The 24,174-nt window shown below is 35.8% G+C and overlaps 1 protein-coding gene across 1 annotated transcript in view; it reads right to left on the bottom strand.

Annotated features, from left to right (window-relative positions):
• The window catches only part of TEX11 (testis expressed 11), a 132,394-nt gene that overhangs the window by 53,425 nt on the left and 54,795 nt on the right, over positions 1-24,174 (bottom strand). The window contains exons 12-16 of the mRNA XM_019647972.1: positions 20,392-20,543; positions 17,844-17,929; positions 17,476-17,613; positions 4,501-4,603; positions 890-1,014 (exon numbers count right to left, since the gene is read on the bottom strand). Coding sequence (XP_019503517.1) covers positions 890-1,014; positions 4,501-4,603; positions 17,476-17,613; positions 17,844-17,929; positions 20,392-20,543 — 604 coding nt within the window. The remainder of the gene's footprint in view (positions 1-889; positions 1,015-4,500; positions 4,604-17,475; positions 17,614-17,843; positions 17,930-20,391; positions 20,544-24,174) is intronic.

Here is a 24,174-nt window from a genome sequence, read left to right as displayed (position 1 = left end):
CAGCGGTTCGAGTCCAGCCCGAGCTGAGCAGCTGCTGAGCTGCCAACAGGTAGCAGGATGGCTCAGCTAAAAAAAAAAAAAAAAAAAAAGATACCTTCTCATTATGGTGGCCATTATACCTCTGCCCCACTGTCGGACATAAGATGATGACACAGGAGAGTAGTATGAGATAAAGTAGAAGCGATAGCAGCTGTGGCCAGGTCGTAAATACGTTAATAAGAACAGAAACACTATACATTCAGCCATCTTCTCAGTTAATTTTCACAAACATTCTGGAGATAGGTATTGTCTTTATTTTGCAAATGATGAAATTAAGAATCAAAGAAGTTAAAACACTTAAGTGAGCCAGTACGCGCAAATCTAGTCTATCACCGAGTCCAAGAGCTCTCCACAATCACTACGATGCTTTTCCTAATCCTATGTATTATGAAAACCAGAATTTTGCAAGTAAAACACTCGAGGTGCAAGTATTTACTACTTCTAAAGTTGTTTCGTTGTTAAAAACTAAAAAGGTCCACAGGTCTTTAAACTGTCTCCCCCCTTCAAACTGACGAGAGAGATAAATTCCCAAATAATAACTACTGTATTTGTTTGCATGGTATAGCATTTTAAATCTGAAGCTTCTTTTAAAAATGAATGTTTTGCTATATTTATTGTTTCTGTAGTTTTAAAGACAAACCTGTTACTTCACTTTGTTTCATTTATTTTACGTTATAATGAAATGAATAGATATAAAGCAATTCTGAAACCAAGCTTGGTGTGAAAATATGAGGCAAAACAGTAAAGGAAGTAAAATAAGGCCTTTCCTGTGGCTAACTGATGATGACTCCATTAAATGTTTCTCAAAATGAAGAGGTAAAAATCTTGTAAATGGATACATAAGAATTACCTCTAGAGCAAATTTGGCAGCTAAATTGAGGAGCAGGACACGTGCACTTCTATCTGGAACTATGTCATACTCTTCTGTCTCTTCATTTGCTAATAAATCATCTAAAGCAATAACTGCCTCCCAAGCTGAAAAATAAGGAAACAATTAAAAAAATGAGATATTCTTATCAAAGATAATAGCTATCAATGGTAAACTATATCACAATGACTTTGGAACTCAAATTATGAGCAGTAATATCTTTAAAATATTAGTTAATTTTCATAGTCATCTAAATTGATAAACTGTCAAGAATGATTTCAATGTCAGAAAAATGCCCAACTGAGCAATTCACCTCTGTGAATTTATCCTATAGATACATATGCAAACGTGAACAAAAACATGCAAATATGTTTGTCCAGCAATATATATGAACTATGGAAGCAACTTAAATTCCATCTACATTGGAAGGGCTAAATACTTTTTGGTACATTCATAAAAAGGGATAAATACAGAATGAAGTAAAAAAAATGAATGGTGGTATTATATTCCATTACGCCTTAAAGGTAGACTATGATAAGCTAAATATATGTACTAAAGACCTTAAGTAACAAATAAAATAAGACAATGAGTTATAGCTAATAAGCCAAAATAAGATAAATGTAATCATAAAATTCAATTAATAAAAAAAAACACAAAAAAGGAAAATGGCAACAAAGAACAAATGGGACAAATAGACAAATAATAAGATGCTAAATTTAAACCTTGTCATATCAATAATCACGTTAAATATAAATGGTCTGGATGACCCAATTAAAAGGCAGAGCTAGTCAGATAGGATTAAAGAAAGCAACTTTCAACTTATGTGCTATCTATAAGAAACATACTTTAAATATAAAAACAAAATTGGTTAAAAGAAAAAGGATGGGATAACAAATACTGTGGTAAAGGCAATCAAAAGAAAGCTGGAAGGCTGTATCAATATCATACACAACAGATTTCAGAGCAAAGACTATTACCAGTGTTAAAAGGTTATTTCATGATGATAAAGGAGTCAATTCATTATGAGGACATAACAATCCTAAATATTTGTGCACCCAATAACAAAATTTCAAAATACAAGAAGCAAAAACTGATAGAGCGGCAAGGAGAAATTAATAAATCTACAATTATAGTCCAAGACTTCAAAACCCTCCCTCAATAATTAATAGAACAAATAGACATAAAATCAGCAAGGACAATTTAACACTATTAATCAACTTGACCTGATTGACATTTATAGAACGCTTGGTCCAACACCAACAAAATACACATTCTTCTCAAGTGCACATGAATATTTACCAAGAAAGACAATATTCTGGGCCATATAACAAGCCTCAATATATTTAAAAGGATTCAAGTTAAACAAAGTGATGATCTTTGACAATTAAATGAAATTAAAAATTAATAAAGTTCTCTGGAAATCTGCAAATGTTTGAAAATAAGCAACACACTTCTAAATAACCCCGAAGAATCAAAAGTTATATTGGAAAGCATTTTGAACTGAATCAAAATGAAAATACAACATATCAAAATTTGTGGATTGTCACTAAAGCAGTACCTAGAAGGATATTTATAGCATTAACTGTTTATATTAGACCAGAAAACAGGTCTTAAATCAATGATCTCAGCTTTCACCTTTGGGAACTGGAAAAAGAAGAGCGAATGAAACTCGAAGCAGAAGAATGGAAATGACAAAAATCAGAACAGAAATAAATTCAATCGAAAACAGAAAAAAACAATAGAGAAAAATTAATAAAGCCAAAAGCTGGTTCTTTGAGATCAATAAAATCAAGCAGCTTCAGGCCACGCTGACAAGGTAAAACAGCGGAGAAAGGTGACATCTAGCTTTTACATATGTTAAAAAGATAATACGGAAGATATAATGATTAACCTTAGGCCAATAATTTCAACTTAAATGAAACTGACAAATTTCTTGAAAGAAACAATCTACCAAAGCTCAATCAGGAAATAACAGATAACATGAATAGCCTTATGTGTATTAAAGAAAATGAGTTTATAGTTAACAACCCTGGCATAAAGAAAACTCCAGCCCCAGATGACTTTACTGGGGAACTGTACCAAACATTTAAGGGAGAAATTAATACCAACTGCTCAACACAAACTCTTCTAGAAAACTGAAAAGGAAGGTATTTTCCAACTCATTCTATGAAGTCAGCAGTACATTGATGGCAAACCAAAAACATTACAGAAAAACAAAACTGCAGACCAATATCACTCATTGGCACAGGTACAAATGTTCTTAAACAAACATTAGCAAATCAACTCTAATGTTATACATTATGAGCACGTGGAGCTTATTCCAGGAATGCAGTGGTGGTTTAACAGTTATAAATCAATGTAACTGATCATATTAGCAAAGTAAAAAAAAAAAGGTTAAAAAACCCAAAAAGCCAAAAACTGATCATTTCAATAGATGCAGAAAAACCATATGACCAAATTCAACATCCACTCCTGATTTAAAAAATAAATAAAAATCTCCCAGGAAACTGGAACTAGAAGAGAATTTCCTCAATCTGAAAAAAGGTATCTATGAAAAACCACATACTTAATAAAGACTAAATGCTTTCCCTCTAAAATCAGGAAAAAGCCAAGGATGTCTGCTCTTGCCAATTTTACTCAACACTGTATAGGAGATCCTAGCAAATACAATAAAACAAAAAATAATAAATTGCACACGGATTGGACAGGAAGAAGAAAAACTGTCTTGCTTTGCAGACATGATCATCTAAGAAGAAAATCTGACGGTATCTACAAGAAAACTACTGGAACTAATAAGTGAGTTTAGCAAATTTGTAAGATATAAGTTCAATATACAAAAATCATTTTTATTTCTACATATTAGCAACAGGAATCTGAAACTGATTTTTTTCATAATGCCATTTAAAATAGCATAAAATATGGTATACTTAGGGAGAAATCTGAAAAATGATGCACAAGACCTGTACACTGAAAAAGAGATCTGTGAGAGAAATTAAAGACTTAAATAAGTGGAGGTATATAATTTGTTCATGGATTGGAAGATGACAATTCTCTTCAACCCGATCTATAGATTCAATGTAACCCTAATCAATATCCACCTTTGCAGAAACTGAAAAACTGATTTTAAAATTCATAGGGATATACAAAGTACTTAGAATAGCCAAAACAATTTGAAAGAGAAGGATAAAGTTGGAGGACTAACACTGCACGATTTAAAATTTATTACATAGCTAAACTTTATATATATACCGGGGGTGCGATAAAAATGTATAGAAGTGGACACTTTGGTCAACGATGCTCAAGCAGTAGTTGCCATAATCAGAAGTGTCTGGACACTGATGGTAACCGCTCTGAGCACCTCTTGTCATTGCAGAAGTCAAATGTGACTTGTATTCATCTTTTGTTTTTGGTTTGTATCGAATATTACAATTAATACAGTTTTTTCCTGTCTTAAAATGTGTATACATTTATTTGGCACCATATATATATACATATATATATATATAAACTTTATTGGTTTTCTATTATGGTCAAAGATGATTATTTATTATTTGTGTTAACAGTCAAATGTAACTCATAAATAACATTTATACCTTTTTCAGAGTTGCCGTCTATGATTGCAATCTTGAATATATAAAATAGAGTGAAAAAATTTCCAGGATCCCATTGTTCAGCTTCTGCCACTGCTTCTTTAGCCTGAAAAAAGAATATTGGGTCTCTTTTATAAAAGCTTTAAAGAAGACCTTCCTGTATTTTACTAATATTATTAACATAGTCACAATGGCTGAGTGATACCCTAAAAGACATGAATCTAAGAAAAGTTTTTATAGAATTATTCTGTTTAAAATGCTAAAGAGACAATGCATTCTACATCTGAAAATAGGGTCCATTTTATATGTCAGACCAACTTTCCTACTGAAAACAAACATGTTGAATAACTTTTTTTTTTATTTCCTTCTGGTCTTTTTCTGTTAAATACTGTTTTATATAGTTAAGAATATACCATACATGTTACTTGCATTCACACACACACGAGTATATCTCCATATACATTCACAAGTATTTTTTCATATCATAAAAATCCTTTATAAAACATAACTTTTAATAGCACATGTTCCCTCATCATCTTTACCAACATTATAGCCAACATTTTGTAAAACCCAAAAGCAACTGAAAATATATGTAAAGTAATTACCAAGCAAAATCTAACAAAAAGTGAATTCTCAGAGAAGTAAGCAGAGAATTAAAGACACTTTTTGCCCGTGGGCATTAGTAAATCTAGGCAAGTATTATTTTTAGTTTTGTGTTTTGTTTTTTTAAACTGAGCCATCCTACCATCTGTTGGCAGCTCAGCAGCGGCTCAGCTCGGGCCGGGAATCAAACCAGCAACCTCGCTGCTCACAGCTTGCACTCTTGAGCGAGCTCTTAACCAACTGAGCCAACTGAGCCAGCCCCTATTTTTAGTTTTAATGGACCTCATTAGGTCAGGGAAACAGACATCATGGCCCAAGGGGTCACACTCTTAGGCTAAGGGCAAAAGCAGAAGTAAACCCACTCCTACAGACATCACCAGGGACTGCAAAGACGTTTCCCTGGTTGTGAGACGAATGCAGCAAAATGGGGTGGGGAGACCCAATCCCTGAGGAGTTAACTAAACAGATTCTTGCATGTATTTACAGCCCGAACTTACATTATATGGGAGGCCAAAAGACCTCAAGGCATGGATTTAGTTTACATTGGTCCCAAACATCAGAAGAAACAAGTATAAATAATTTCTAGGGGGAAGACACCATCATGTCAGGCTTCAAAATATTTCCAAGAATAGGTTTTCAAGAGTCATGAATAGAAAACATTAAAAAAATATCAAGCACACTGGGAAACAAAGCACCATAAGTGAGAGTCAGCAGAAATAGATTCTCAGTATGCAGATACCAGAATTATCAAAAACTGGCTACAAAATACCTATGTTATCAAAGTTTATGGAAATAAAAGATATGTTAAAAAACATATACAAGTAGGTTGACAGTCAATAGTACATACTGATATGGCTATAGTGGTTAATTCCAGCTGGTATCCATTCTTATTTATTATTGCCTGTGACATATCAGTTGTTAAATGCTTAGAATATCACAAAAGACTGTAGAAACAGAAACTATAAAATACAACCTTGTTGATCTGAAAAAAGGGAACGATTAGAAATGAAAAATATAATAACCCAAATGGAAAAATGAATTGGTTTAATAGCAAGTTACAAACAGGTGAGGAGAAAATTAGTGAACTTAAAGACAAAACAAAATAAATTAATCAAAGTGCAGCACAGAGAGATTACAAACATGGAAGACAGTAAGTAAGGATTCTGTCCTTTTTAGGACAACCATTATAAGAATAGACACAGTAAATAATTTCCATACTAGCAGAAGAGAGAAACCAGAAAGTTAAGAAAAAATAAGGATAGCATTTTCAACAACCAGTGCTGGAACAATTGGACATCCACATGCAAAAATAAGTAAATCTGGACACAGACCTTAAACATTTCACAAAAATTAACTCAAAATACACTATAAACCTGTATGTTAAACCTCAAACTACAGAATTCCTACAAGGTAAAACAGGAGAAAATCTAAGTGACCTTCAGTTTGGCAATGACTTTTTAAACACAACACCAAAAACATAATCCATGAAAGAAAAAACTGATGTTGGACTTCATTAAAATTACGAACTTCTGCTCTGTAAAAAACAGTTAAGAAAATGAAAAAATAAGCCACATGGTGAAAGAAAATATTTGCAAAACACATATCTGATAAAGCACTGGTGTCCAAAATACACAAAGAATTGTTAAAACTCAGTAAGAAAACCAAGAACCCAATTATAAAAGGGGCAAAAGACTTGAATGGACAGTTCACCAAAGAGAACATGCAGAGGGCATGTGAGCACATGAAAAGATGCTCAACATCATATTTCATCAGGGAAATGCAAATGCAAAGAACAGTGGGAACCACTACACACCTTCTGGAATGGCGAAAAACTAAAAACGACACCATCTAATGCTGGTGACGATGTGGAACAAGAGAAATTCTCATTCACTGCTGCTAAGAATGAAAATTAGCAGAGCCAGTTTACAAGACAGTTTGGCAGATTCTTACAAAACTAAACACACACTTGCTATAAGATTCAGCAGTTGCACTTCTTGGTCTATACCAAATGAGCTGAATAGCTAATGTCCAGAGAAAAACCTGCACATAAGTAGTTATAAAAACTTTATTCATAATTATGAAAATCTGGAAGCAACCAAGATGTCTTTCAATAGGTGGTAAAAATATAGTCAAAATCAGGACACCCTAATACTCTAAAGGCAGGATGTAAATCACATTTATTTCTATTATAAAAATACAACACAATGATATTAAAAATAATTACAGGTACAATAATTTGTTAATAGATACACAATATAAAAAGATGTAAAGTGTGACATCAAAGGCATAAAAAGTGAGGCAAGCAGTAAAAATGTACAGTTGTCCTATATAATTGATCAGAAGATATCAGCTTAAAATAGACCATTATATCTAAAACATATTTTATGTAAGCCTCATGGTAACCACAAAGAAAATATATAGTACATACATAAAAGATAAAGAGAAAGGAATTAAAGCATACTACTACTAAAAAAAAAGACAGCAAGAAAGGAAGAAAGGAACTTTCTGAATGAATTAAAAAAAGAGCCAAAAATATGCTACTTACAAGAGACTAATGTAGCTTTAAGGACACACAGAGGCTGAAAGAGAAGCGGATAGAAAAAGATGCTCCATTCAAACGGTAACCAAAAGAGCACCGAAATGGCTGAACTTATATCAGATAAAATAGACTTTGGTCAAAATTGGTCACGAGAGACAAAGAAGGTGATATAATGATAAAGGGGTCAATTCATCAAGAGGATATAATAATTATAAATATACATGTCGTTAACATTAGAAAACCTAAATACTTAAAGCAAATGTGAACTGAAGGGAGTAACAGACAGCAACAAATAACAGTAGGGGCTTCAACACCCCACTTTCAACAATGCATAGATAATCCAGACAGACAATTAATGAAGAAATAGTGAACTTGAATAACACTACAGACCAAATGAATCTGACACAGAGAACATTCTACCTAACAGCATCAGAAATTAAGACAGTAAGTAAGGATTCTATCCTTTTTAGGACAACCATTATAAGAATAGGCACAGTAAATAATTTCCACACTAGTAGAAATGAGGTGCTAGAGCTCAGAAAAATAATTAGAGATAAAATATATAAAGCATCTCAGAAATGAAGACTAATAAGAATAAATAAATATAGCCAATAATACCATAAGAGAATAGAAGGCAAAGAGAGAAAAAAACTTTAAAGTTAAGAAGAAATGAAGACAATATATATTTTACCACAATAAAAGATACACATTTTGAAAAGAAACAAAAATAAACAAAGTTATCTACAGATTCAATGCAATCCTTATGAAAATCCCCATGATGATTTTTGGTAGAAATTTAAAAAGAAAAAACCCATCCTAAAATTCGTATGTAATCTCAAAGGATTCTCAGTAGTCAAAAACAATCTTGGAAAAAAAGAATAAAGTTGGAAGACTCACTCACACTTCAAAACTTACTACAAAGTTACAGTAATCAAAAGAGTGTGCTACCAGTGTTAAGCACAGACATATGGGCCAACAAAATAGAATAGAAAGCCCAGAAATAAATCTTCACTTATATGGTCAAATGATTTTTGACTAGGGTTCCAGTACCATTCAATGGAAAAAGGACAGTCTTTTCAACAAATGATGTTGGGGAAACAGGATATCCACATAAAAAGAATGAAGGTGGAGCATTATCTTATACAATACACAAAAATTAACTCAAAATGGATCAAAAAACTACATGTAAAAGCTAAAATTATGAAGAGTCATAGAAGAAAACATAGGGGAAAGTCTGTATAACACTGGATTTGGCAGTGATTTCTTTTGGATGTGACACCAAAAGTACAGGCAAGTGTTTGTGCTTCAGAGAACACTACCAAAAAAGGGAAAAGGCAATCCACAGAATGGGAAAATGTATCTGCCAATCATACATTGATACTGGGTTAATGTCCAGAATATATAAAGAACTGTAACTCAACTACTAAAAAATAATCAACCCAATTTTAAAAATGGGCAAAAGAACTTGACATTTCTCCAAAGAAGACACCGAAATGGCCAATAAGCACTTGAAAAGATTTTCAACATCATTACTCATCAGGGAGATCCAAATAAAAAACCCCAGAGACCACTTCATAGCCATTAGAATGGATGTAATAAAAAAAACTAGACAACAACAAGTATTCATCAGGATGTAGAGAAATAGGAACATTGGTTGCCAGGGGCTGGGGTTGGGGGAGGTGGTGAGCTACTGTTTAAAGGGCACAGAGTTTCAGTTTTGCCAGATGAAAAGAGTTCTGGAGATGGATATGGCAGTGGTTGCACTACACTGTGTATGTACTTAATGCCACTGAACTGTACACGTAAAAACAGTTAAGATGGTAAATTTTCCCACAATTAAAAAAAATCAATTGTATTTCTATATACTAGCAATGACCAACTGTAAATTGAAATTAACAAAGTGAGACCTTTTGCAATATTGTCGAAAACATGAATTCTTTGGCATAAAGTTAACAAAATATGTGCAAGATTTTTATGCTCAAAACTTAAGATATTGATGAGAGAAATTAAAGATGACCTAAATACAGAGCTATGTTGTGGTAATGGAATGGACCTCGATATTGTTAAGATCTTAACTGCCCTCAAATTGACCTATAGAGTCAATGCAGCCCTAAGAAAAATCCCACCAAGCATTTTTGTAGTAATTAGCATGTTGATTTTACAATTTATGTGGAACTCTAAAGGACTTAAGAGTACAAAAGGTTCTGACAAACAACAAAGTTGAGGACGTACAGCTTAATGTTTAGAGAATCACTGGTGTTGTTGCATATATCAATAGATGGTTCCTTTTTATTCCTGAGTATTATTCCATTGCATGGATACACCACAATTTGTTCATCTGTTCATTTGTTGATGGACATTTGGTTGTTTCCAGTTTGAGGCTATTATGAATAAAGCTACTATGAACATTCAAGGTAGAAGTCTTTGTATGAATATTTGTTTTGATTTTTCTTGGGGAAATATCTAGAAGTGGAATTGCTAGGTCTTATGGTAAGTGTATTTCTAAGTTTATAAGAAACTATCATGTTGTTTTCCAAAGGAGTTATGCCATTTTACGTTCTTGCCAGCAATGTATGAGAGTGGCAATGCATCCACATCCTTCTCAACATATGGTATTTTCCATCTTTTTCAATGTTAACAATTTAGTATGTGTGTCATGGGTTTTATTTTAATAAAGTTAAATTTATTATATTTTTATCGTTTATGTTTGTTTGCTAAGAAATCTTTGCCTGTACCAATATGGTAAATTTTTCTGCTATAATTTATTCTAAAAGCTTTATAGCTTTAACTTTTGTGTTTAGCCCTATGATCCATTTTGAGTTAATGTGTGTGTGTGTGTGTGTGTGTGTGCGTGTGCGTGTGTGCGCACACACACGTGAGAGAAAGAGAGAAAAAAAGAGAGACCAAGGTTCATTTTTCCAATACAGATAACATGCTGTTCTAGCACCAGTATTGAAAGACTATCCTTAGCTAATTGAATTAGCCAGATCCCCAAAAAGTACATACTATATAATTCCATTTATATAAAATTCTAGGAAAGATAAATCTACTTGATAGTGATAGAAAGCATATCAGTCATTGCCTGGGGTTAGGATTGGAGATGAGACTTGACTGCGAAGGAGTACAAGAAAATCATTTCGGGTTCTGAAAGTATTCTTTTTTTTTAAGATTTTTATTGGGGAATTAGGGGATGGGAACAGCGCTGGGGAATTGGGGAAACGGGAACAGACAAGTTGCTGTCCTTTTGTTATTCAGTCTAGTTGTGGAGGACGTTGCTTCACTGGCCCAAGTTGGCACCATCATTGCTCTCTTCCCGGGTGAGGCAGATCAGTCACCGGCTTCTGGACGGCCGCTCACAGTGGTTGCTGGCCGCTCACGCTGGCTGCTGGCTGCTGGCTACTCACCATAGCCCATGGCAACCCACTGCAGCAGGGGCTGCAGCCTAGGCCATCGCCGGCGACTCATGGCAGCCCAGCTCCAGGTTGAGTTGTTCAGCATTTTAGCTGTAGAGGGCAGTGTCACTGGCCCTCATATGTGGGATCCAAACTGGGGCGCTCTGGTGTCCCAAGCCAGCTCTTAACCAACGCAACAATCGGCCGGCCCAAAAGTATTCTTTATCTATTGGATTGTCAGAAAAGTCATGACGCATTTTTGCAACAAAAAAAAACAGAAAAAATATGTCATGACTTTTCCTACAACTTAATAGATTGGGGTATATATTTGTCAAAATCACCTAAATGCACACTTTTTATAAAAATTATACTTCAACAAATTTGATTTTTTAAAGAAATGAATGATTTCTAAGGGTCCCTTTAGTCCTAAAATTCCATGATCTATGAACTTGTTAACTACACAAAGTCTTTGACTGCTATAGATTTTATCAGATTATACTGATACCTTAGGACAATATGATTGGAAGAAACCTCAAAGTTCTCTTAGTCAAAAAATTCTTCCTAGGGCCAGCCGAGTGGCTCAGTTGGTTAAAAGCTCACTCAAGAGTGTGAGCTCTGAGCAACAGTGGTTCGATGCCTGGCCCAAGCTGAGCTGCCGCTGAGCTGCCAACAGGTGGCAGGATGGCTCAGCTAAAAAAAAAAAAAAAAAAAAAGGAGTGAAAAAAAAATTCCTCCGATGCTTGAATCTCCTCTTTACCATTCACACCAAGTGTTCATTCAGCCTCTGCTTAAATACCTTCAGGGAGAAGAAATTCACTGTATCTTAAGAAAATCCATTTCAGTTTTTGGACAGGTCTAATCATTAGACAGAGTTTCCTTATGATGACCTGAAATCTCACTCCTTGTAGTTCTTGCCCATAAAAACATCCATGAAATAAACAATTATTTTACTCCTTGACAGCATTTCAGTTATTAGGAGGAAGCTATCATGTTCCTCCTAAATGTTCCATTTTGCAAGTTTAACATCCATATTTCCTTGAGCTATTCTTCGGATGAGATGGTACTGAGTGCTCTCACCATCCTGAATGCCTCCTCCTTGGCACGTTAGGGTTTGTCAACATCCTCTTTCCAAAGTGTTGCCCCCCCAGTCCAACACAATACTTCAGATATGCTGTAGCAAGGGCAGAACACAGGGTGATTACCAATTTTCTCCTATATATTCTATTTCTATTGATGCAAGCTAATTTGAATGAACTTCCTCAACATTATAGGCTTATGTGGAGCCTACACTCAACTAACCCCAAATACTTCACAATTGCTGTTGTTAAGCCACATTTCATCTACTCTGTTCTTGTCCGGTTGGTTTTGGGTACAAGGTGTTTGTTGTTCCACGTTTGTCTTCATCTTGTTAAAATGAGCTCATCATTCCAGCCAGTGAGGTCCCTTTAGATCTGACTCTGTCTTCTAATGTATTGACTACTCTTTTCAGCTTCAGATCATACGTACATTCACTCCACATTCACGAAGGTCCTTATCTTCATATCTTTATTCTAAATTGATGAGTATATACCATACAATTTCATATTTGAGTGCATATTTATTACTTTCTAATTATTTCATATATGTAAATCCTGTTTCCACAATAATATTTTAAGCTTATCTATAGAGAGAATTGTGTCTTCTCCTTATTCCATGCCATCAGGCACAAATTAGGCATTCAATAAACATTTTGACCTGAAACCTCCATTATGGTATTTTTACTGTATAGCTGTATCAAGAATGAGCCACTATTGACCTTCATCTCATGTCTACTTAAGTGCTAATTTTCTTTACATCCATACAGATACATTTGTGGGAAAGACTATATCTGCCAAAAGCATCACAAAATCACTTCAAAATCAATTACAAGCTGTTCTAGTACAAACAGAGGCCACAGTGCCATCTAGTGAACATTACTAGTTTACTTATGTTGATCACAAGTTCATTTTCAGTCCTGTAATGGAAAGTATGCTTTTTAGAACTTCATATAGTAAATAGAACAAATATAAAAACAGCACATGAGACATGGTTGTGTTCCCTTTAGGTCGTATAAATATTCTATAAATAGCCTCATCTTGTGGCTGCTGTCAGTCTGATCACCATACTGGCTTTTGAGATTGTGCTTTAGTTTTACTGATCTACAGCAGTACTAATGACACTCATGTACCTAAACTACAGTTGCAAGCTGAGGATGGGATTTCTGTACTGAGTCACAGGATGCTCAATTGTACATTACCATTAACTTACACAGACTATCCCAAAAACCATCTATTATCCATCTCTTAATGAAAATTAAGGTTTTTATTATGATTTACAGCAAAATCCCATTATATCAATTTGTGATAAATCACTCCTACACTTAGAACCCAAGCTCATTTTCCCCATACTAGATCTGTCCATTCAAGCCTATGAACTGCACAAACCAAACATTTAAAAATCCCCAAAATGGGCCAGCCGAGTGGTGCATTGGTTAAAAGCTGGCTTGGGATGTCATCTCTGAGCAGCAGGGCCCCGGTTTGGATCCCACATGAGGGCCAGTGACACTGCCCTCTATAGCCAAGATGGTGAACAACAGTTCAACCTGGAGCTGGGCTGCCGTGAGTCACCGGTGACGGCGTAGGCTGCAGTGGGGCTGGCTGGCAGCTGGCATGTGCTTTCGTGAGCTGCCATGGGCCGCTGTGAGCGGCTGTCCAATGGCCAGCGAGTGACTGCCTCACCCGGGAAGAGCGCAATGATAATACCAACATGGGCCAGTGAAGCAACGTCCTCCACAACTAGACTGAAGAACAAAAGGACAGCAACTGGTCTGTTCCCCTTCCCTGATTCCCCAACACTGTTCCGCAAATTCCCCAATAAAATATTTTTTTAAAAATCCTCAAAATAATGTAATAAAATTAGGGTACTAGGCTTAGGGTACTAGGAACTCCCCCAAAGGCAGAGTTGGTGTCTATGAAACTACATAGTTTAATATTGTCTCATGTAATATACTGGGGATCTTCAATGAATAATTGCAATTAAAAATTTACATTTATACAACTTAAAAAAAACAAAGAAATTACCTATATCTGATGCATTACCTCAAAACGATGTTGCCAAATGTATGAACTAATGAATCTGTAACATAATCTACTGAGTGTTCAGAGCAATATATTCTTCAACTCCTCTGACCAGCCCAAATTAACTTCTGACTTATGGTTCAATATTTAATTTTAAAGCAAAATAAAATGAAATGTGTTTCCCACTTCTCAAAGAGTAAGGAACTAAACTAGAGAAAGAAATAATGGGGTGAATTTTTTATTTTTTTAAGATTTTTTTTAATTGGAGAATTGGGGGATGGGAACAGTGCTGGGGAATTGGGGGAAGGGGAACAGACAAGTTGCTGTTGTTTTGTTCTTCAGTCTAGTTGTGGAGGACGTTGCTTCACTGGCCCAAGCTGGCACCATCATTGCGCTCTTCCCGGGTGAGGCAGATCAGTCGCCGGCTTCTGGATGGCCGCTCACGGCGGCTGCTGGCCGCTCACACTGGCTGCTGGCTACACACGGTAGCCCATGGCAACCCACTGCAGCAGGCAACTCACAGCAGCCCAGCTGCAGGTTGAGCTGTTGTTCAGCATCTTAGCTGTAGAGGGCAGTGTCACTGGCCCTCATATGTGAGATCTGAACCGGGACCCTCTGGCGTCCCAAGCCAGCTCTTAACCAACGCGCCACTCGTCTGGCCCTGGGGTGAATTTTTAAACAACATAATCTCCCTCAGTTCTGAAATCGAGGGCACGCACAGATCTTTATCACTTTTAATTTCCAATTATCCACAGTAGCATGGACAGAAATAGCATGAAAAAATGAAATTCCCATGTCAGAGGAAATGGACTGACAGGTATTTATTGAATCTCTATAACTATTTCTTAAAATAATGAGTGTTTACTATGCATTAGGCTCTATGCTGTTTCAGGGAAAATAAAGATATGGCTCTTGTCCTCAAGGAGGTGGTAATCTAATAGGGGGCTGGGCATGTATACAAATAACTAGAATACAAGACAGAACATAAGTACCTAGGTATAAATAGAAGTGCTACTAAGTCTTAGAGGAAGAGCAAGTGTCAGAGATTTCGTTAGGAATCTAAGGCTGTCATTAAGAGCTAGATTTTGAAAACAGAATTTTAAAAGGTAGGGATGCAGGGAAGAGGTAATTTGCAATGGAGAAGCATGGGAAAAGGCACAGAGGTAGAAAAGAATAGACCATGGTTAGAAAGTGGCAAGTACTCCAGTTGAAGACAAACAGGTCACATATAAAAGAAACAAAATAGGATTGCTGTATTTAAAGATTATGGAGGACATTAGGTAGTAAGGAATTTGGTCTTTATTTACAAGGAGCCACTGAAGATTACAGAGCAAGAAACAATAATCAGAAGATTATTCCAATAGTCTTAGAGGTAATGAGGGCTTGGACTAGGGTAGTGAGGTGAAGATAGAAGGAGAGATAGCTGGTAAAAATATTGCAGAGGTAGAATTGACCAGATTTTGGCACATGATGGAATACAGGGGGAAAAGAAGGAATCCATGAATCTAAGATTTCAGTCTTTGACAGCTGGATATATACCAAAAGACAGTAGAGGAGTGAATGTGGGCAATGAGAGAGATCAGAACTAGAGATTGGATTCAGGAATGAAGAGTCGAAGCTAAGAAAACCGTAGATGTATTTATTACTGAAGGGAACATGTATAAAAGAAAAGAAGGGATCAGAGAATAAATTCATTCAACAAATTTTTATTGAAAAGTTACCATAACAAGCACGTTTGTGGGTATTAGAGATAAAATGGTGAACATGATAACATTTATTTGGTGAAAAAAGATTAGCAAGTAACAGAAATAGAAAAGGAACAGTCAGAGCAATAAGATTAAGAGATGTCATAGAACACAAAGACAAAGTTTCCAGAGGGAAGAAGCGGTTGACAGTGTTATACTGTTTTTTTGTTTGTTTGTTTTTCGCTAGAGATCAAAAGGCAAGGAAGACTGAGAAAAGAGCATTAGACTTAATCATTTAAAGGTCACTAGTGATCTTCATAAGAGCAATTTACAGAATCATAGGTGCAAAAATCATCAAGAGGGGAGTTGGTAGTGAGGCCAAAAGCTTCGAGTCATCCTCATATCTTCTTTCTTTCCTATCCTACATCTGGTATGTCAGAAAATTCTACCAGTTGTTTTTTTTTTTAAGAAATGTGACATTTTTTTAATTGGGGAATTAGGGGAGGGGAACAGCGCTGGGGAATCAGGGGAAGGGAAACAGACAAGTTGTTGTCCTTCTGTTCCTCAGTCTAGTTGTGGAGGACGTTGCTTCACTGGCCCATGTTGGTATTACCATTGTGCTCTTTTCGGCTGAGGCAGATCAGTCGCCGGCCACTGGACGGCCACTCACGCCGGCTCTTGGCAGCTCACACCAGCTGTCAACAGCTCACTCTGGCTGCCGGCCACTCATGGTAGCTTATGGCAGCCCACTGCAGCAGGGGCTGCAGCCTACGCTGTCGCCAGCGACTCACGGCAGCCCAGCTCCAGGTTGAGCTGTTGTTCAGCATCTTAGCTGTAGAGGGCGCAGTGTCACTGGCCCTCATGTGGGATCCGAACCGGGGCCCCACTGCTCAGAGCTGGTGTCCCAAGCCAGCTCTTAACCAATGCGCCACTCGGCCAGCCCTCTACCAGTTTTACTTTTATAATTTCTCTAGAATCTGACCACTTCTCACCATCCACACTTCTACCCTGGATCATGACACCATCAGCTCTTGCCTAGATTATTGCAATGGCCACCTAACCAGTCTCCCTGCTTCGACCGTAGCACCCACCACAGTCTATTCAACACAGAGGCCAGAGTGATGTTATTAAAATACAAGTCAGACCATGTCACTCCCCTGCCCCAAAACCCCAAATGGCTCCCCAACTCCTTGGAGTTAATAACATAAATATTTACAGTGAACTATAATATAATGTCTTTCTTACACAACCTGTTTCCACTACTTCCCTAAAAACATCTACTTTTCCTAATATTCCCTCTGCTCCAGCACACTAGTATCTTTGCTGTTCCTCAAATAACCCAGGTATATAGTTCTACCTTTGCACTTGCTATTCCTTCTGTATGAAATGCTCTTTTCTTCAAATAGCCACATAGCCAGATCCCTCACTTCCTCAGGTCTCCACTAAAAAAACACCTTCTTACCGAGTTCTTTCCTGGCCACCCTATTTAAAATCTCAACCATTCAGAGGCTTCCAGTTAAGATGGTGGAGGAAGTAAATGGGGTAATCACTTTGTAATTTATACAGATGTCCAATCACTATGTTGTACACCTGAAAGTAATGTAATATTGTATGTCAACTGTAATTGAAAAATTAAAAATGTATTAAAAAATGAATCAAAAGACCTTATCAAATTGTTCCAAACGCAGGTAACAGGAAGCTAAATTCCTCTTCAGCTTGGGCAAGTTCAGATCCCGTTGATCACATTCATAAAATTTCAGAGAATAACAGTACCAGAGTAAGGCATCAGCGTAATCTTGTTCCTAAATTTTAAAAAGAAATAATAAAATCACACAGATATCTCTACATTTGACCCTAATTTTTTCAAGTCACCCTTAGAAACAAAAAATGGTACTGTTTTCTTTTTTAGGCAACCCAAACACAACCACCTCTCTAGTTGAGTTCTAAGTATATGATTTTTATAGTGAACACACTGTTTTATTTGTTAGTGTAGAGAAAGAATATAAAGCATGAAAAAAGATTATTCCCAAACCTGAAAACTTTTGGCAGCTTTTTCCCACAGAATGTCATGTAAATAGCCTATTGCTTGTATTGTCAGTTGTCTTCCTGTTTGGTGACCTGAAAAAAAAACAACACAAAAAACTCACAATCTTAAAACAAGAATCAAGATCTATTACATTAAATAAAAAGAGCTAACTATATTCAGAACCTATAATCTTTAAGTAATGGCTACAAACACAATCTCATTCAGACAGGTTTTCATCATCAATTGTAGGTTTGCTAGCAAAATTGATTATACAATACAATCAGAGTTGAGTAGAATCACAGTAATTCGCCCATCAATCTGTGATAGTTTTCCAGCCTAATCTCCCTTTAACATATTTTCCATGTTCCAAATTTGATCATCATCTGATGCCTTAATGTTATTGTGAATGAACAGGAAGCAATGCTAGAAATCATTAAACAGCAGTGCTTATATTTTTATGTATTAAGTAGATCAGATCAAGCTCACAAGAAAGGCCAATTATACCTTAAAGCCTTTGTAAAATACTTTAAGACCACGTTTACACATAAACTTTATTACTTTAAATTGTAACTTGTGCCTGATTGTTTCTGGTCTAGACATTTACAAGGTTCAAATATATTAGCACACATTAAGGTAAAGTTTAAAACAATAATAGAAATTAAAACAATAATAGAATTCTACACCCACTTCTCTTTCACCCCTTTGGCACTATCGATTTCCACAAAAGTACTGCTTAAAACACTGAGAGTCTCTGACCCCCATGCCCAGACAGCAGATATAGTTTGTTCCATGACTTAGTTAAAAAAATACTCACATGCAATATACAGATAAAGTATTACAGAAATGTATACTTGAAACTTATATAATTTCACTTACCAATGTCACCCCAATTTAATAAAGATTTTAAAAATATCCACATGAGAGTAAAAAGCTACTTAATGTATCTACTTAAACTATTATAATGCTTTGAAAGCATAAATGTGTAATCAGATATTACAATAAACTTTGGCTAACTATAATCTTAGGAAAATGAGTTATTCTGGATAACCAAGTTTTCTATTTGGCTAACAATTTGCTTTCATTAAACAAAACAGTTTTTGTTTTAAAAAGTCTAAATCATTTCATTAATTCCATAATTTTTCTAAAAATTATGTTTTATGAATTATGTTTTTGCAAACATACTTTCTAGTTTTCTGAAGCACAAATTAACCTTTTTTTGACCATTCAAGGCCAACAGCACTAACAATTATTGTGTTTTATTGTGCTATTAATATATCACAGAGATGCCTTTGAGAATTATTATATAGTACAAGTTATTATACATTTTTTAAAATATTTGAAACTTTTATAAAATTTGTAGAGTTTTTTTCTTACCTCGTGGTCAGGTTAGTTGTATATTTCCCTGTAGACCCATTCACTCTTTGTAATATGCTACCATTAAAATGCTAAGCGTTGGAAAACCAGATGATCGAGCTTATTAAAATTGGTTCTAAAAGTAACTGAATTCTTAGTAAGGGTCTGGAGGGAGGGTGTCATCAGTAAAATATGGCTCATGCACTCTAGAGTTCAAAAGATTCTTAGAGATTATCTAGTCAAAAGATTTTTTTTTTTTTTTTAAGCTGAGCCATCCTGCTACCTGTTGGCAGCTCAGCGGCTGCTCAGCTCGGGCTGGACTCGAACCGCTGTTGCTCAGAGCTCAAACTCTTGAGCGAGCTCTTAACCAACTGAGCCACTCGGCCGGCCCTAGTCAAAAGATTTTTTATCTAAAAATATCAATGTTTGTTTTTATAAAAACATGACACATGCTTATAAAAATTCAGGCCATCTGGTAAAATATAAAGAGAACACCAAATCACCTAAAATGCCATCACTCAAAATAAATCCCAGTGTTAACATTTAGCGACTATCATTCCAGTAATATCTCTCTATATGTGTGTGTAGAGTTGGAAGAAGAGATTGAGGCAAGAATTTTCTAAGAAAGGGATCATACTATCTGTGCTCTTCAGGATATAGGGCTGTACAGAAAAGCAGGGGAATGCTAACATTTGGCTCTACATCTCTGCTTTAACCAGAGCAGCTCCAGTGTATTTTATTTGGGGCAGGGTTCATATAAGATTACATCATAAAACGATGCTGCTGCCAAAAAGAAGTTAAAAACTAGGAATGTAGTTCACAAACTTAATTTCATAGCCAGAAAAAAACAAGGTCCAGAGATATTATTGACTTGCCTGAAGGCACACAGCTAAATTGAGATCAAACTGGAAACATGAAATTACGCTTCCAAACATCACAATTTTCCACTACACATGAGTTTTAAAGCTCAGAGGTTTGTCTGTTTTTGTTGATATTTCTTGCTTATTTTCTCATTCTAGCTTGCCAAACAGGGGCAATCTGGATAGGTGAGGCGTTACAGTTAAAGGTTATTAGGGAAAAAAAAGAAGTGAGAAAAAGGAAAAGTCTGTTGACCTGAGGATTTTGCTACTGTTTTGACATCTATCTTAGAATTACATGCATATTAACGCCTTTCTAAAATAACTGTAGAAATCCTACTGACCTATAATGATTTCTTCAATCTTCTCCTTGGCAAGTAGTTCTTCTTTCTTCTGTATAAGTATGTCAACGTGGAACAGTAAAGCTATTCCAATATTTTCTGATGACTTAAAATGTTCACAGATCAACTTCAGGACATAAAAGCCAAAAGAGTCTCTGTGCAATGAGACACAGTTGTAAAGAGTTATGAATAGAATAACTGGGTGTTTTTTTTATCAATAGGACTAAAGTTTATTTGAGTATAATCAAAACAGTTAAGATAAAACTATATCTGGGCTTAGGAAATATTATTAAAGGTCTAAATAAGCCTATTTGTCAAAATAAATCATTTAATTCAATTCCTCTTTTATTTATTAAGCCACAAACATTTCCTTTCCATGAACACCTATAGTAACATAATCATCTCTCTCCTAATACCTTATTTATGCTTTTTCTCCAAAAATGATGCCAATTTATAAAAACTGGATCATGAGATCCAGTGAAGATGCATGAACTGACATTAGAAACGTACCAGTCACTCATGATGAGAATTTTTAGAATCTGCTCTCTTAGCAACATTCAAATATACCACCCAGCAGTGTTAACTGTAGTCACCATGTGGCACAGTACATCTCTAATATTTACTTATCTTATAACTGGAGGTTTGTACACTTTGACCACCTTCTCAAGTCATTATGCTACACACCTTTAAACTTATACAAAGCTGGTTGGTATTTATATCTCAGTAAAACTGAAAAAGAAAAACAAGGAATTTACCAGTTCCTTTTGCCAACAACTCTTTAAAAACTTTATATATGCTTGAATACACTAATAATACACCAGTATATTTTGGTTTTTTAAAAATGCAAACAGTTAATGGGCTGGAAAATTTAATATTATTAAGATGTCAATACTCCCAAAGCAATCTACAGATTTCATGCAATCCCTATGAGAATCCCAATGACACTTTTTTACAGAAATGGAAAACTCTATCCCAAAATTCATATGGAATCTCAAGAGACCTTGAAGAGCCAAGACAATCCTTAAACAGAAGAACAAAGCTAGAGAACTCACACTTCCTGATTTCAAAATTTACCACAAAGGTACAGTAATCAAAACAGTGTGGTGTTGGCATAAAGACAGACATATACACCAATGAAATAGACTAAAGAATCCAGAAATAAATTCTTGCATATATGGGCAAAAAACTTTCAACAAGGGTGTCAAGATAATTCAATGGGGAAAAGAACAGTCTTTTTAACACATGGCACTGGGACAACAGGATGTCCACATGCAAAAGAATGAAATTGGATCTTTACCTTACACCATACACAAAAATGAACTCAAAATGGATCAAAGACCTAAATATTAGTGGTAAAACTATTAGAAGAAAACATAGGGGAAAATCTTCACAACATTGGATTTGGCAATGATTTCTTGGATATGACACCAAAAGCACAAAAGTAAAAATAGACAAATTAAACTATATCAAAATTTAAAATTTCTGTGTATTAAAGAACATAATCAACAGAGTGAAAAGGCAATGTATGGATTGGAAAAAAATACTTGCAAGTCACTTAGCTGATACAGGGTTAACACACAGAATAGAATATATAAAGAACTCCTACAGCTCAACAACAAAAAACCCCAACAACCTGATTTAAAGTTGGCAAAGGACTTAAATCGACATTTCTGTAAAGAAGCAGTCATCTTCCCCTGAAAGGCTAATCTTAAATTATATCATTTACCCACCCAACCAGGCCAGTCAGGGCATTCACAGCTCAGTGTAAGCTCTGACCCAGGCAGCAAATCCGCATTCTCTCTGTTGTCTCTACTGGTCCCACCCAGCCTTTCAGCAGCCTTCCTGTCTCTATCCAGACCTGGCCCCTGTCCACAGGACTTAACCTCTTGGTGTGTGCTCTCAGTAATCTGTTACCTGGGCATGATGTCTTCTCTACCTTTTCCCTAGAGCCCTCATCCCTCAGGGGTCTGCTGAAAAGGAACAGCCCCCTTAGTAATCTCTTCTGAAAACCCAAACCAGATGATCCTTTACTTTCTGTGTTTCTTTCAGACTATGTGAATAAACCATTAGCAGGAAAGAAAACTTAGTACTTTACTGAAATGCAATTGAAAGATAAAACAATTAATGAAGGAAAAAGACTGAAGGAGGAAAAAACTCAAGGATTAGAAGAAAAGAAAGCAAATGAAAGAACATTTTGAGGCTGAACAACAAATAGGGAAGCAATTCAGGTAAAGAAATAAAAATGAAGATAAATACATAATCTTGCAATAGGCATATTAAAAAGGATTTGGAATTGCTAATTTACAGAAATTACAGCTTTGGGGTGTATGCACATCAGTTTTATCTTTATTTCTTGGTAAGAATATGTACATTGAAAAATGACACAGTGTACAGAAGAGTTCACCTAGCAGCCCTGGGACTGTCTATTCTTAGAAAGGCCTGCTTGCAAGGTTGACCCTTGGCTGACATCTGGTCACTTGGCTGGTGAACAGTTCCTTCCCTACATTGATATAAAATTTCCCTTAATAATAAGGGTCGCTCACTATGTCTAGAACAGGGTTCGGCAACCTGCGGCTCGCAAGCCACATGCGGCTCTTTGGGTACGTTCCATCTCAGAAGTTTGCCGACCCCTGGAAGACCCAATCCTGTCCCTCACAACAATTTAAAAATTATTCGAGAGCTGTAAATATATTTTTACATACTCACCATTATGTGAATAATATCCTGTAAAAATTTTATAAATGAAACTATGAGAGTTTCATTTTCATTTTCAATTTTACTTCAGAGCCTGTGGCTCGCAAGCCGCAGTTTGTTGACCACTGGCGGCTCTTTTGTCTCAAAAGTTTGACGACCTCTGGTCTAGACTGTGCAAACAAGATGGTTTATACTGAATATCTACTTCCCTTCTGGGTATCTGGATTCTTACTGTGTGCAAGGTAGGGGTGCCTACATGACCAGCACCCGTTTAAAGCTTGGGGATTGAGTCTCTAATGAGCTCCCTGATAAACAACAGTTCACACCTGTGGTCACAACCCATCACTAGAGGAATTAAGCATGCCCTGTGCAACTGTACTGAGAGAGAACTCTTGAAAGCTCATGCCTTGTGTCCTTTTCAACTTTGCTCCACGTGCCTTTTACCTTTACTTTTACTGATTTTGTTTTGGACCCTTTCTTTGTAATAAATCTCAGCCATGATTATTACTACAGATGATCTGATAAGCCTAACTCGACACACAGACACATGCATAGAGCTGCAAAGCACACGAGCAAAGCCTGATGGAACTAAAAGAAGAAACAGACAAATCCACAGTTAAGGACTTCAGCACTCCCTTTCAAAAATTCATAGACATAGACAAAAATCAGCAAAGATATATATAACAACTTGATAACTCATCAACAGTATCTAATTGATGTTTACAGAAGACTTTATTAAACAGCAGCAGAATACACTATCTTTTCAAGTTTCCACAGAACAATTACCAAATAAGCCATATTCTCGGCCATAAATAAAATACACCTTAAGAAATTTAAAAGAATGGAAATCATACAGAGTGTGTTCTCTGATAACACGGATTAAACAGAAATCAATAACAGAAAGATAACCAAGTTAAAATGAAAACAATATATCAAAGTCTGTGGGATGCAGCTACAGCAGAGCTGTGAGGAAAATTTGTTATCATTAAAGGCTTACCCAGAAAAGAAGAAAAGTTTCACATCAATAAGCTAAGCTCCCATTGTCAAGAAACTAGAAAAGGAAGGGCAAAATAAGCCCAAAGCAAGCAGAAA

This window comes from Hipposideros armiger, unplaced genomic scaffold, assembly GCF_001890085.2.
Source record: "Hipposideros armiger isolate ML-2016 unplaced genomic scaffold, ASM189008v1 scaffold_119, whole genome shotgun sequence".
NCBI classification, from domain to species: Eukaryota; Metazoa; Chordata; class Mammalia; order Chiroptera; family Hipposideridae; genus Hipposideros; species Hipposideros armiger.
The sequence above is the reverse complement of the archived record's forward strand: the minus strand, read 5'-3'. Positions and strand labels throughout refer to the sequence as shown.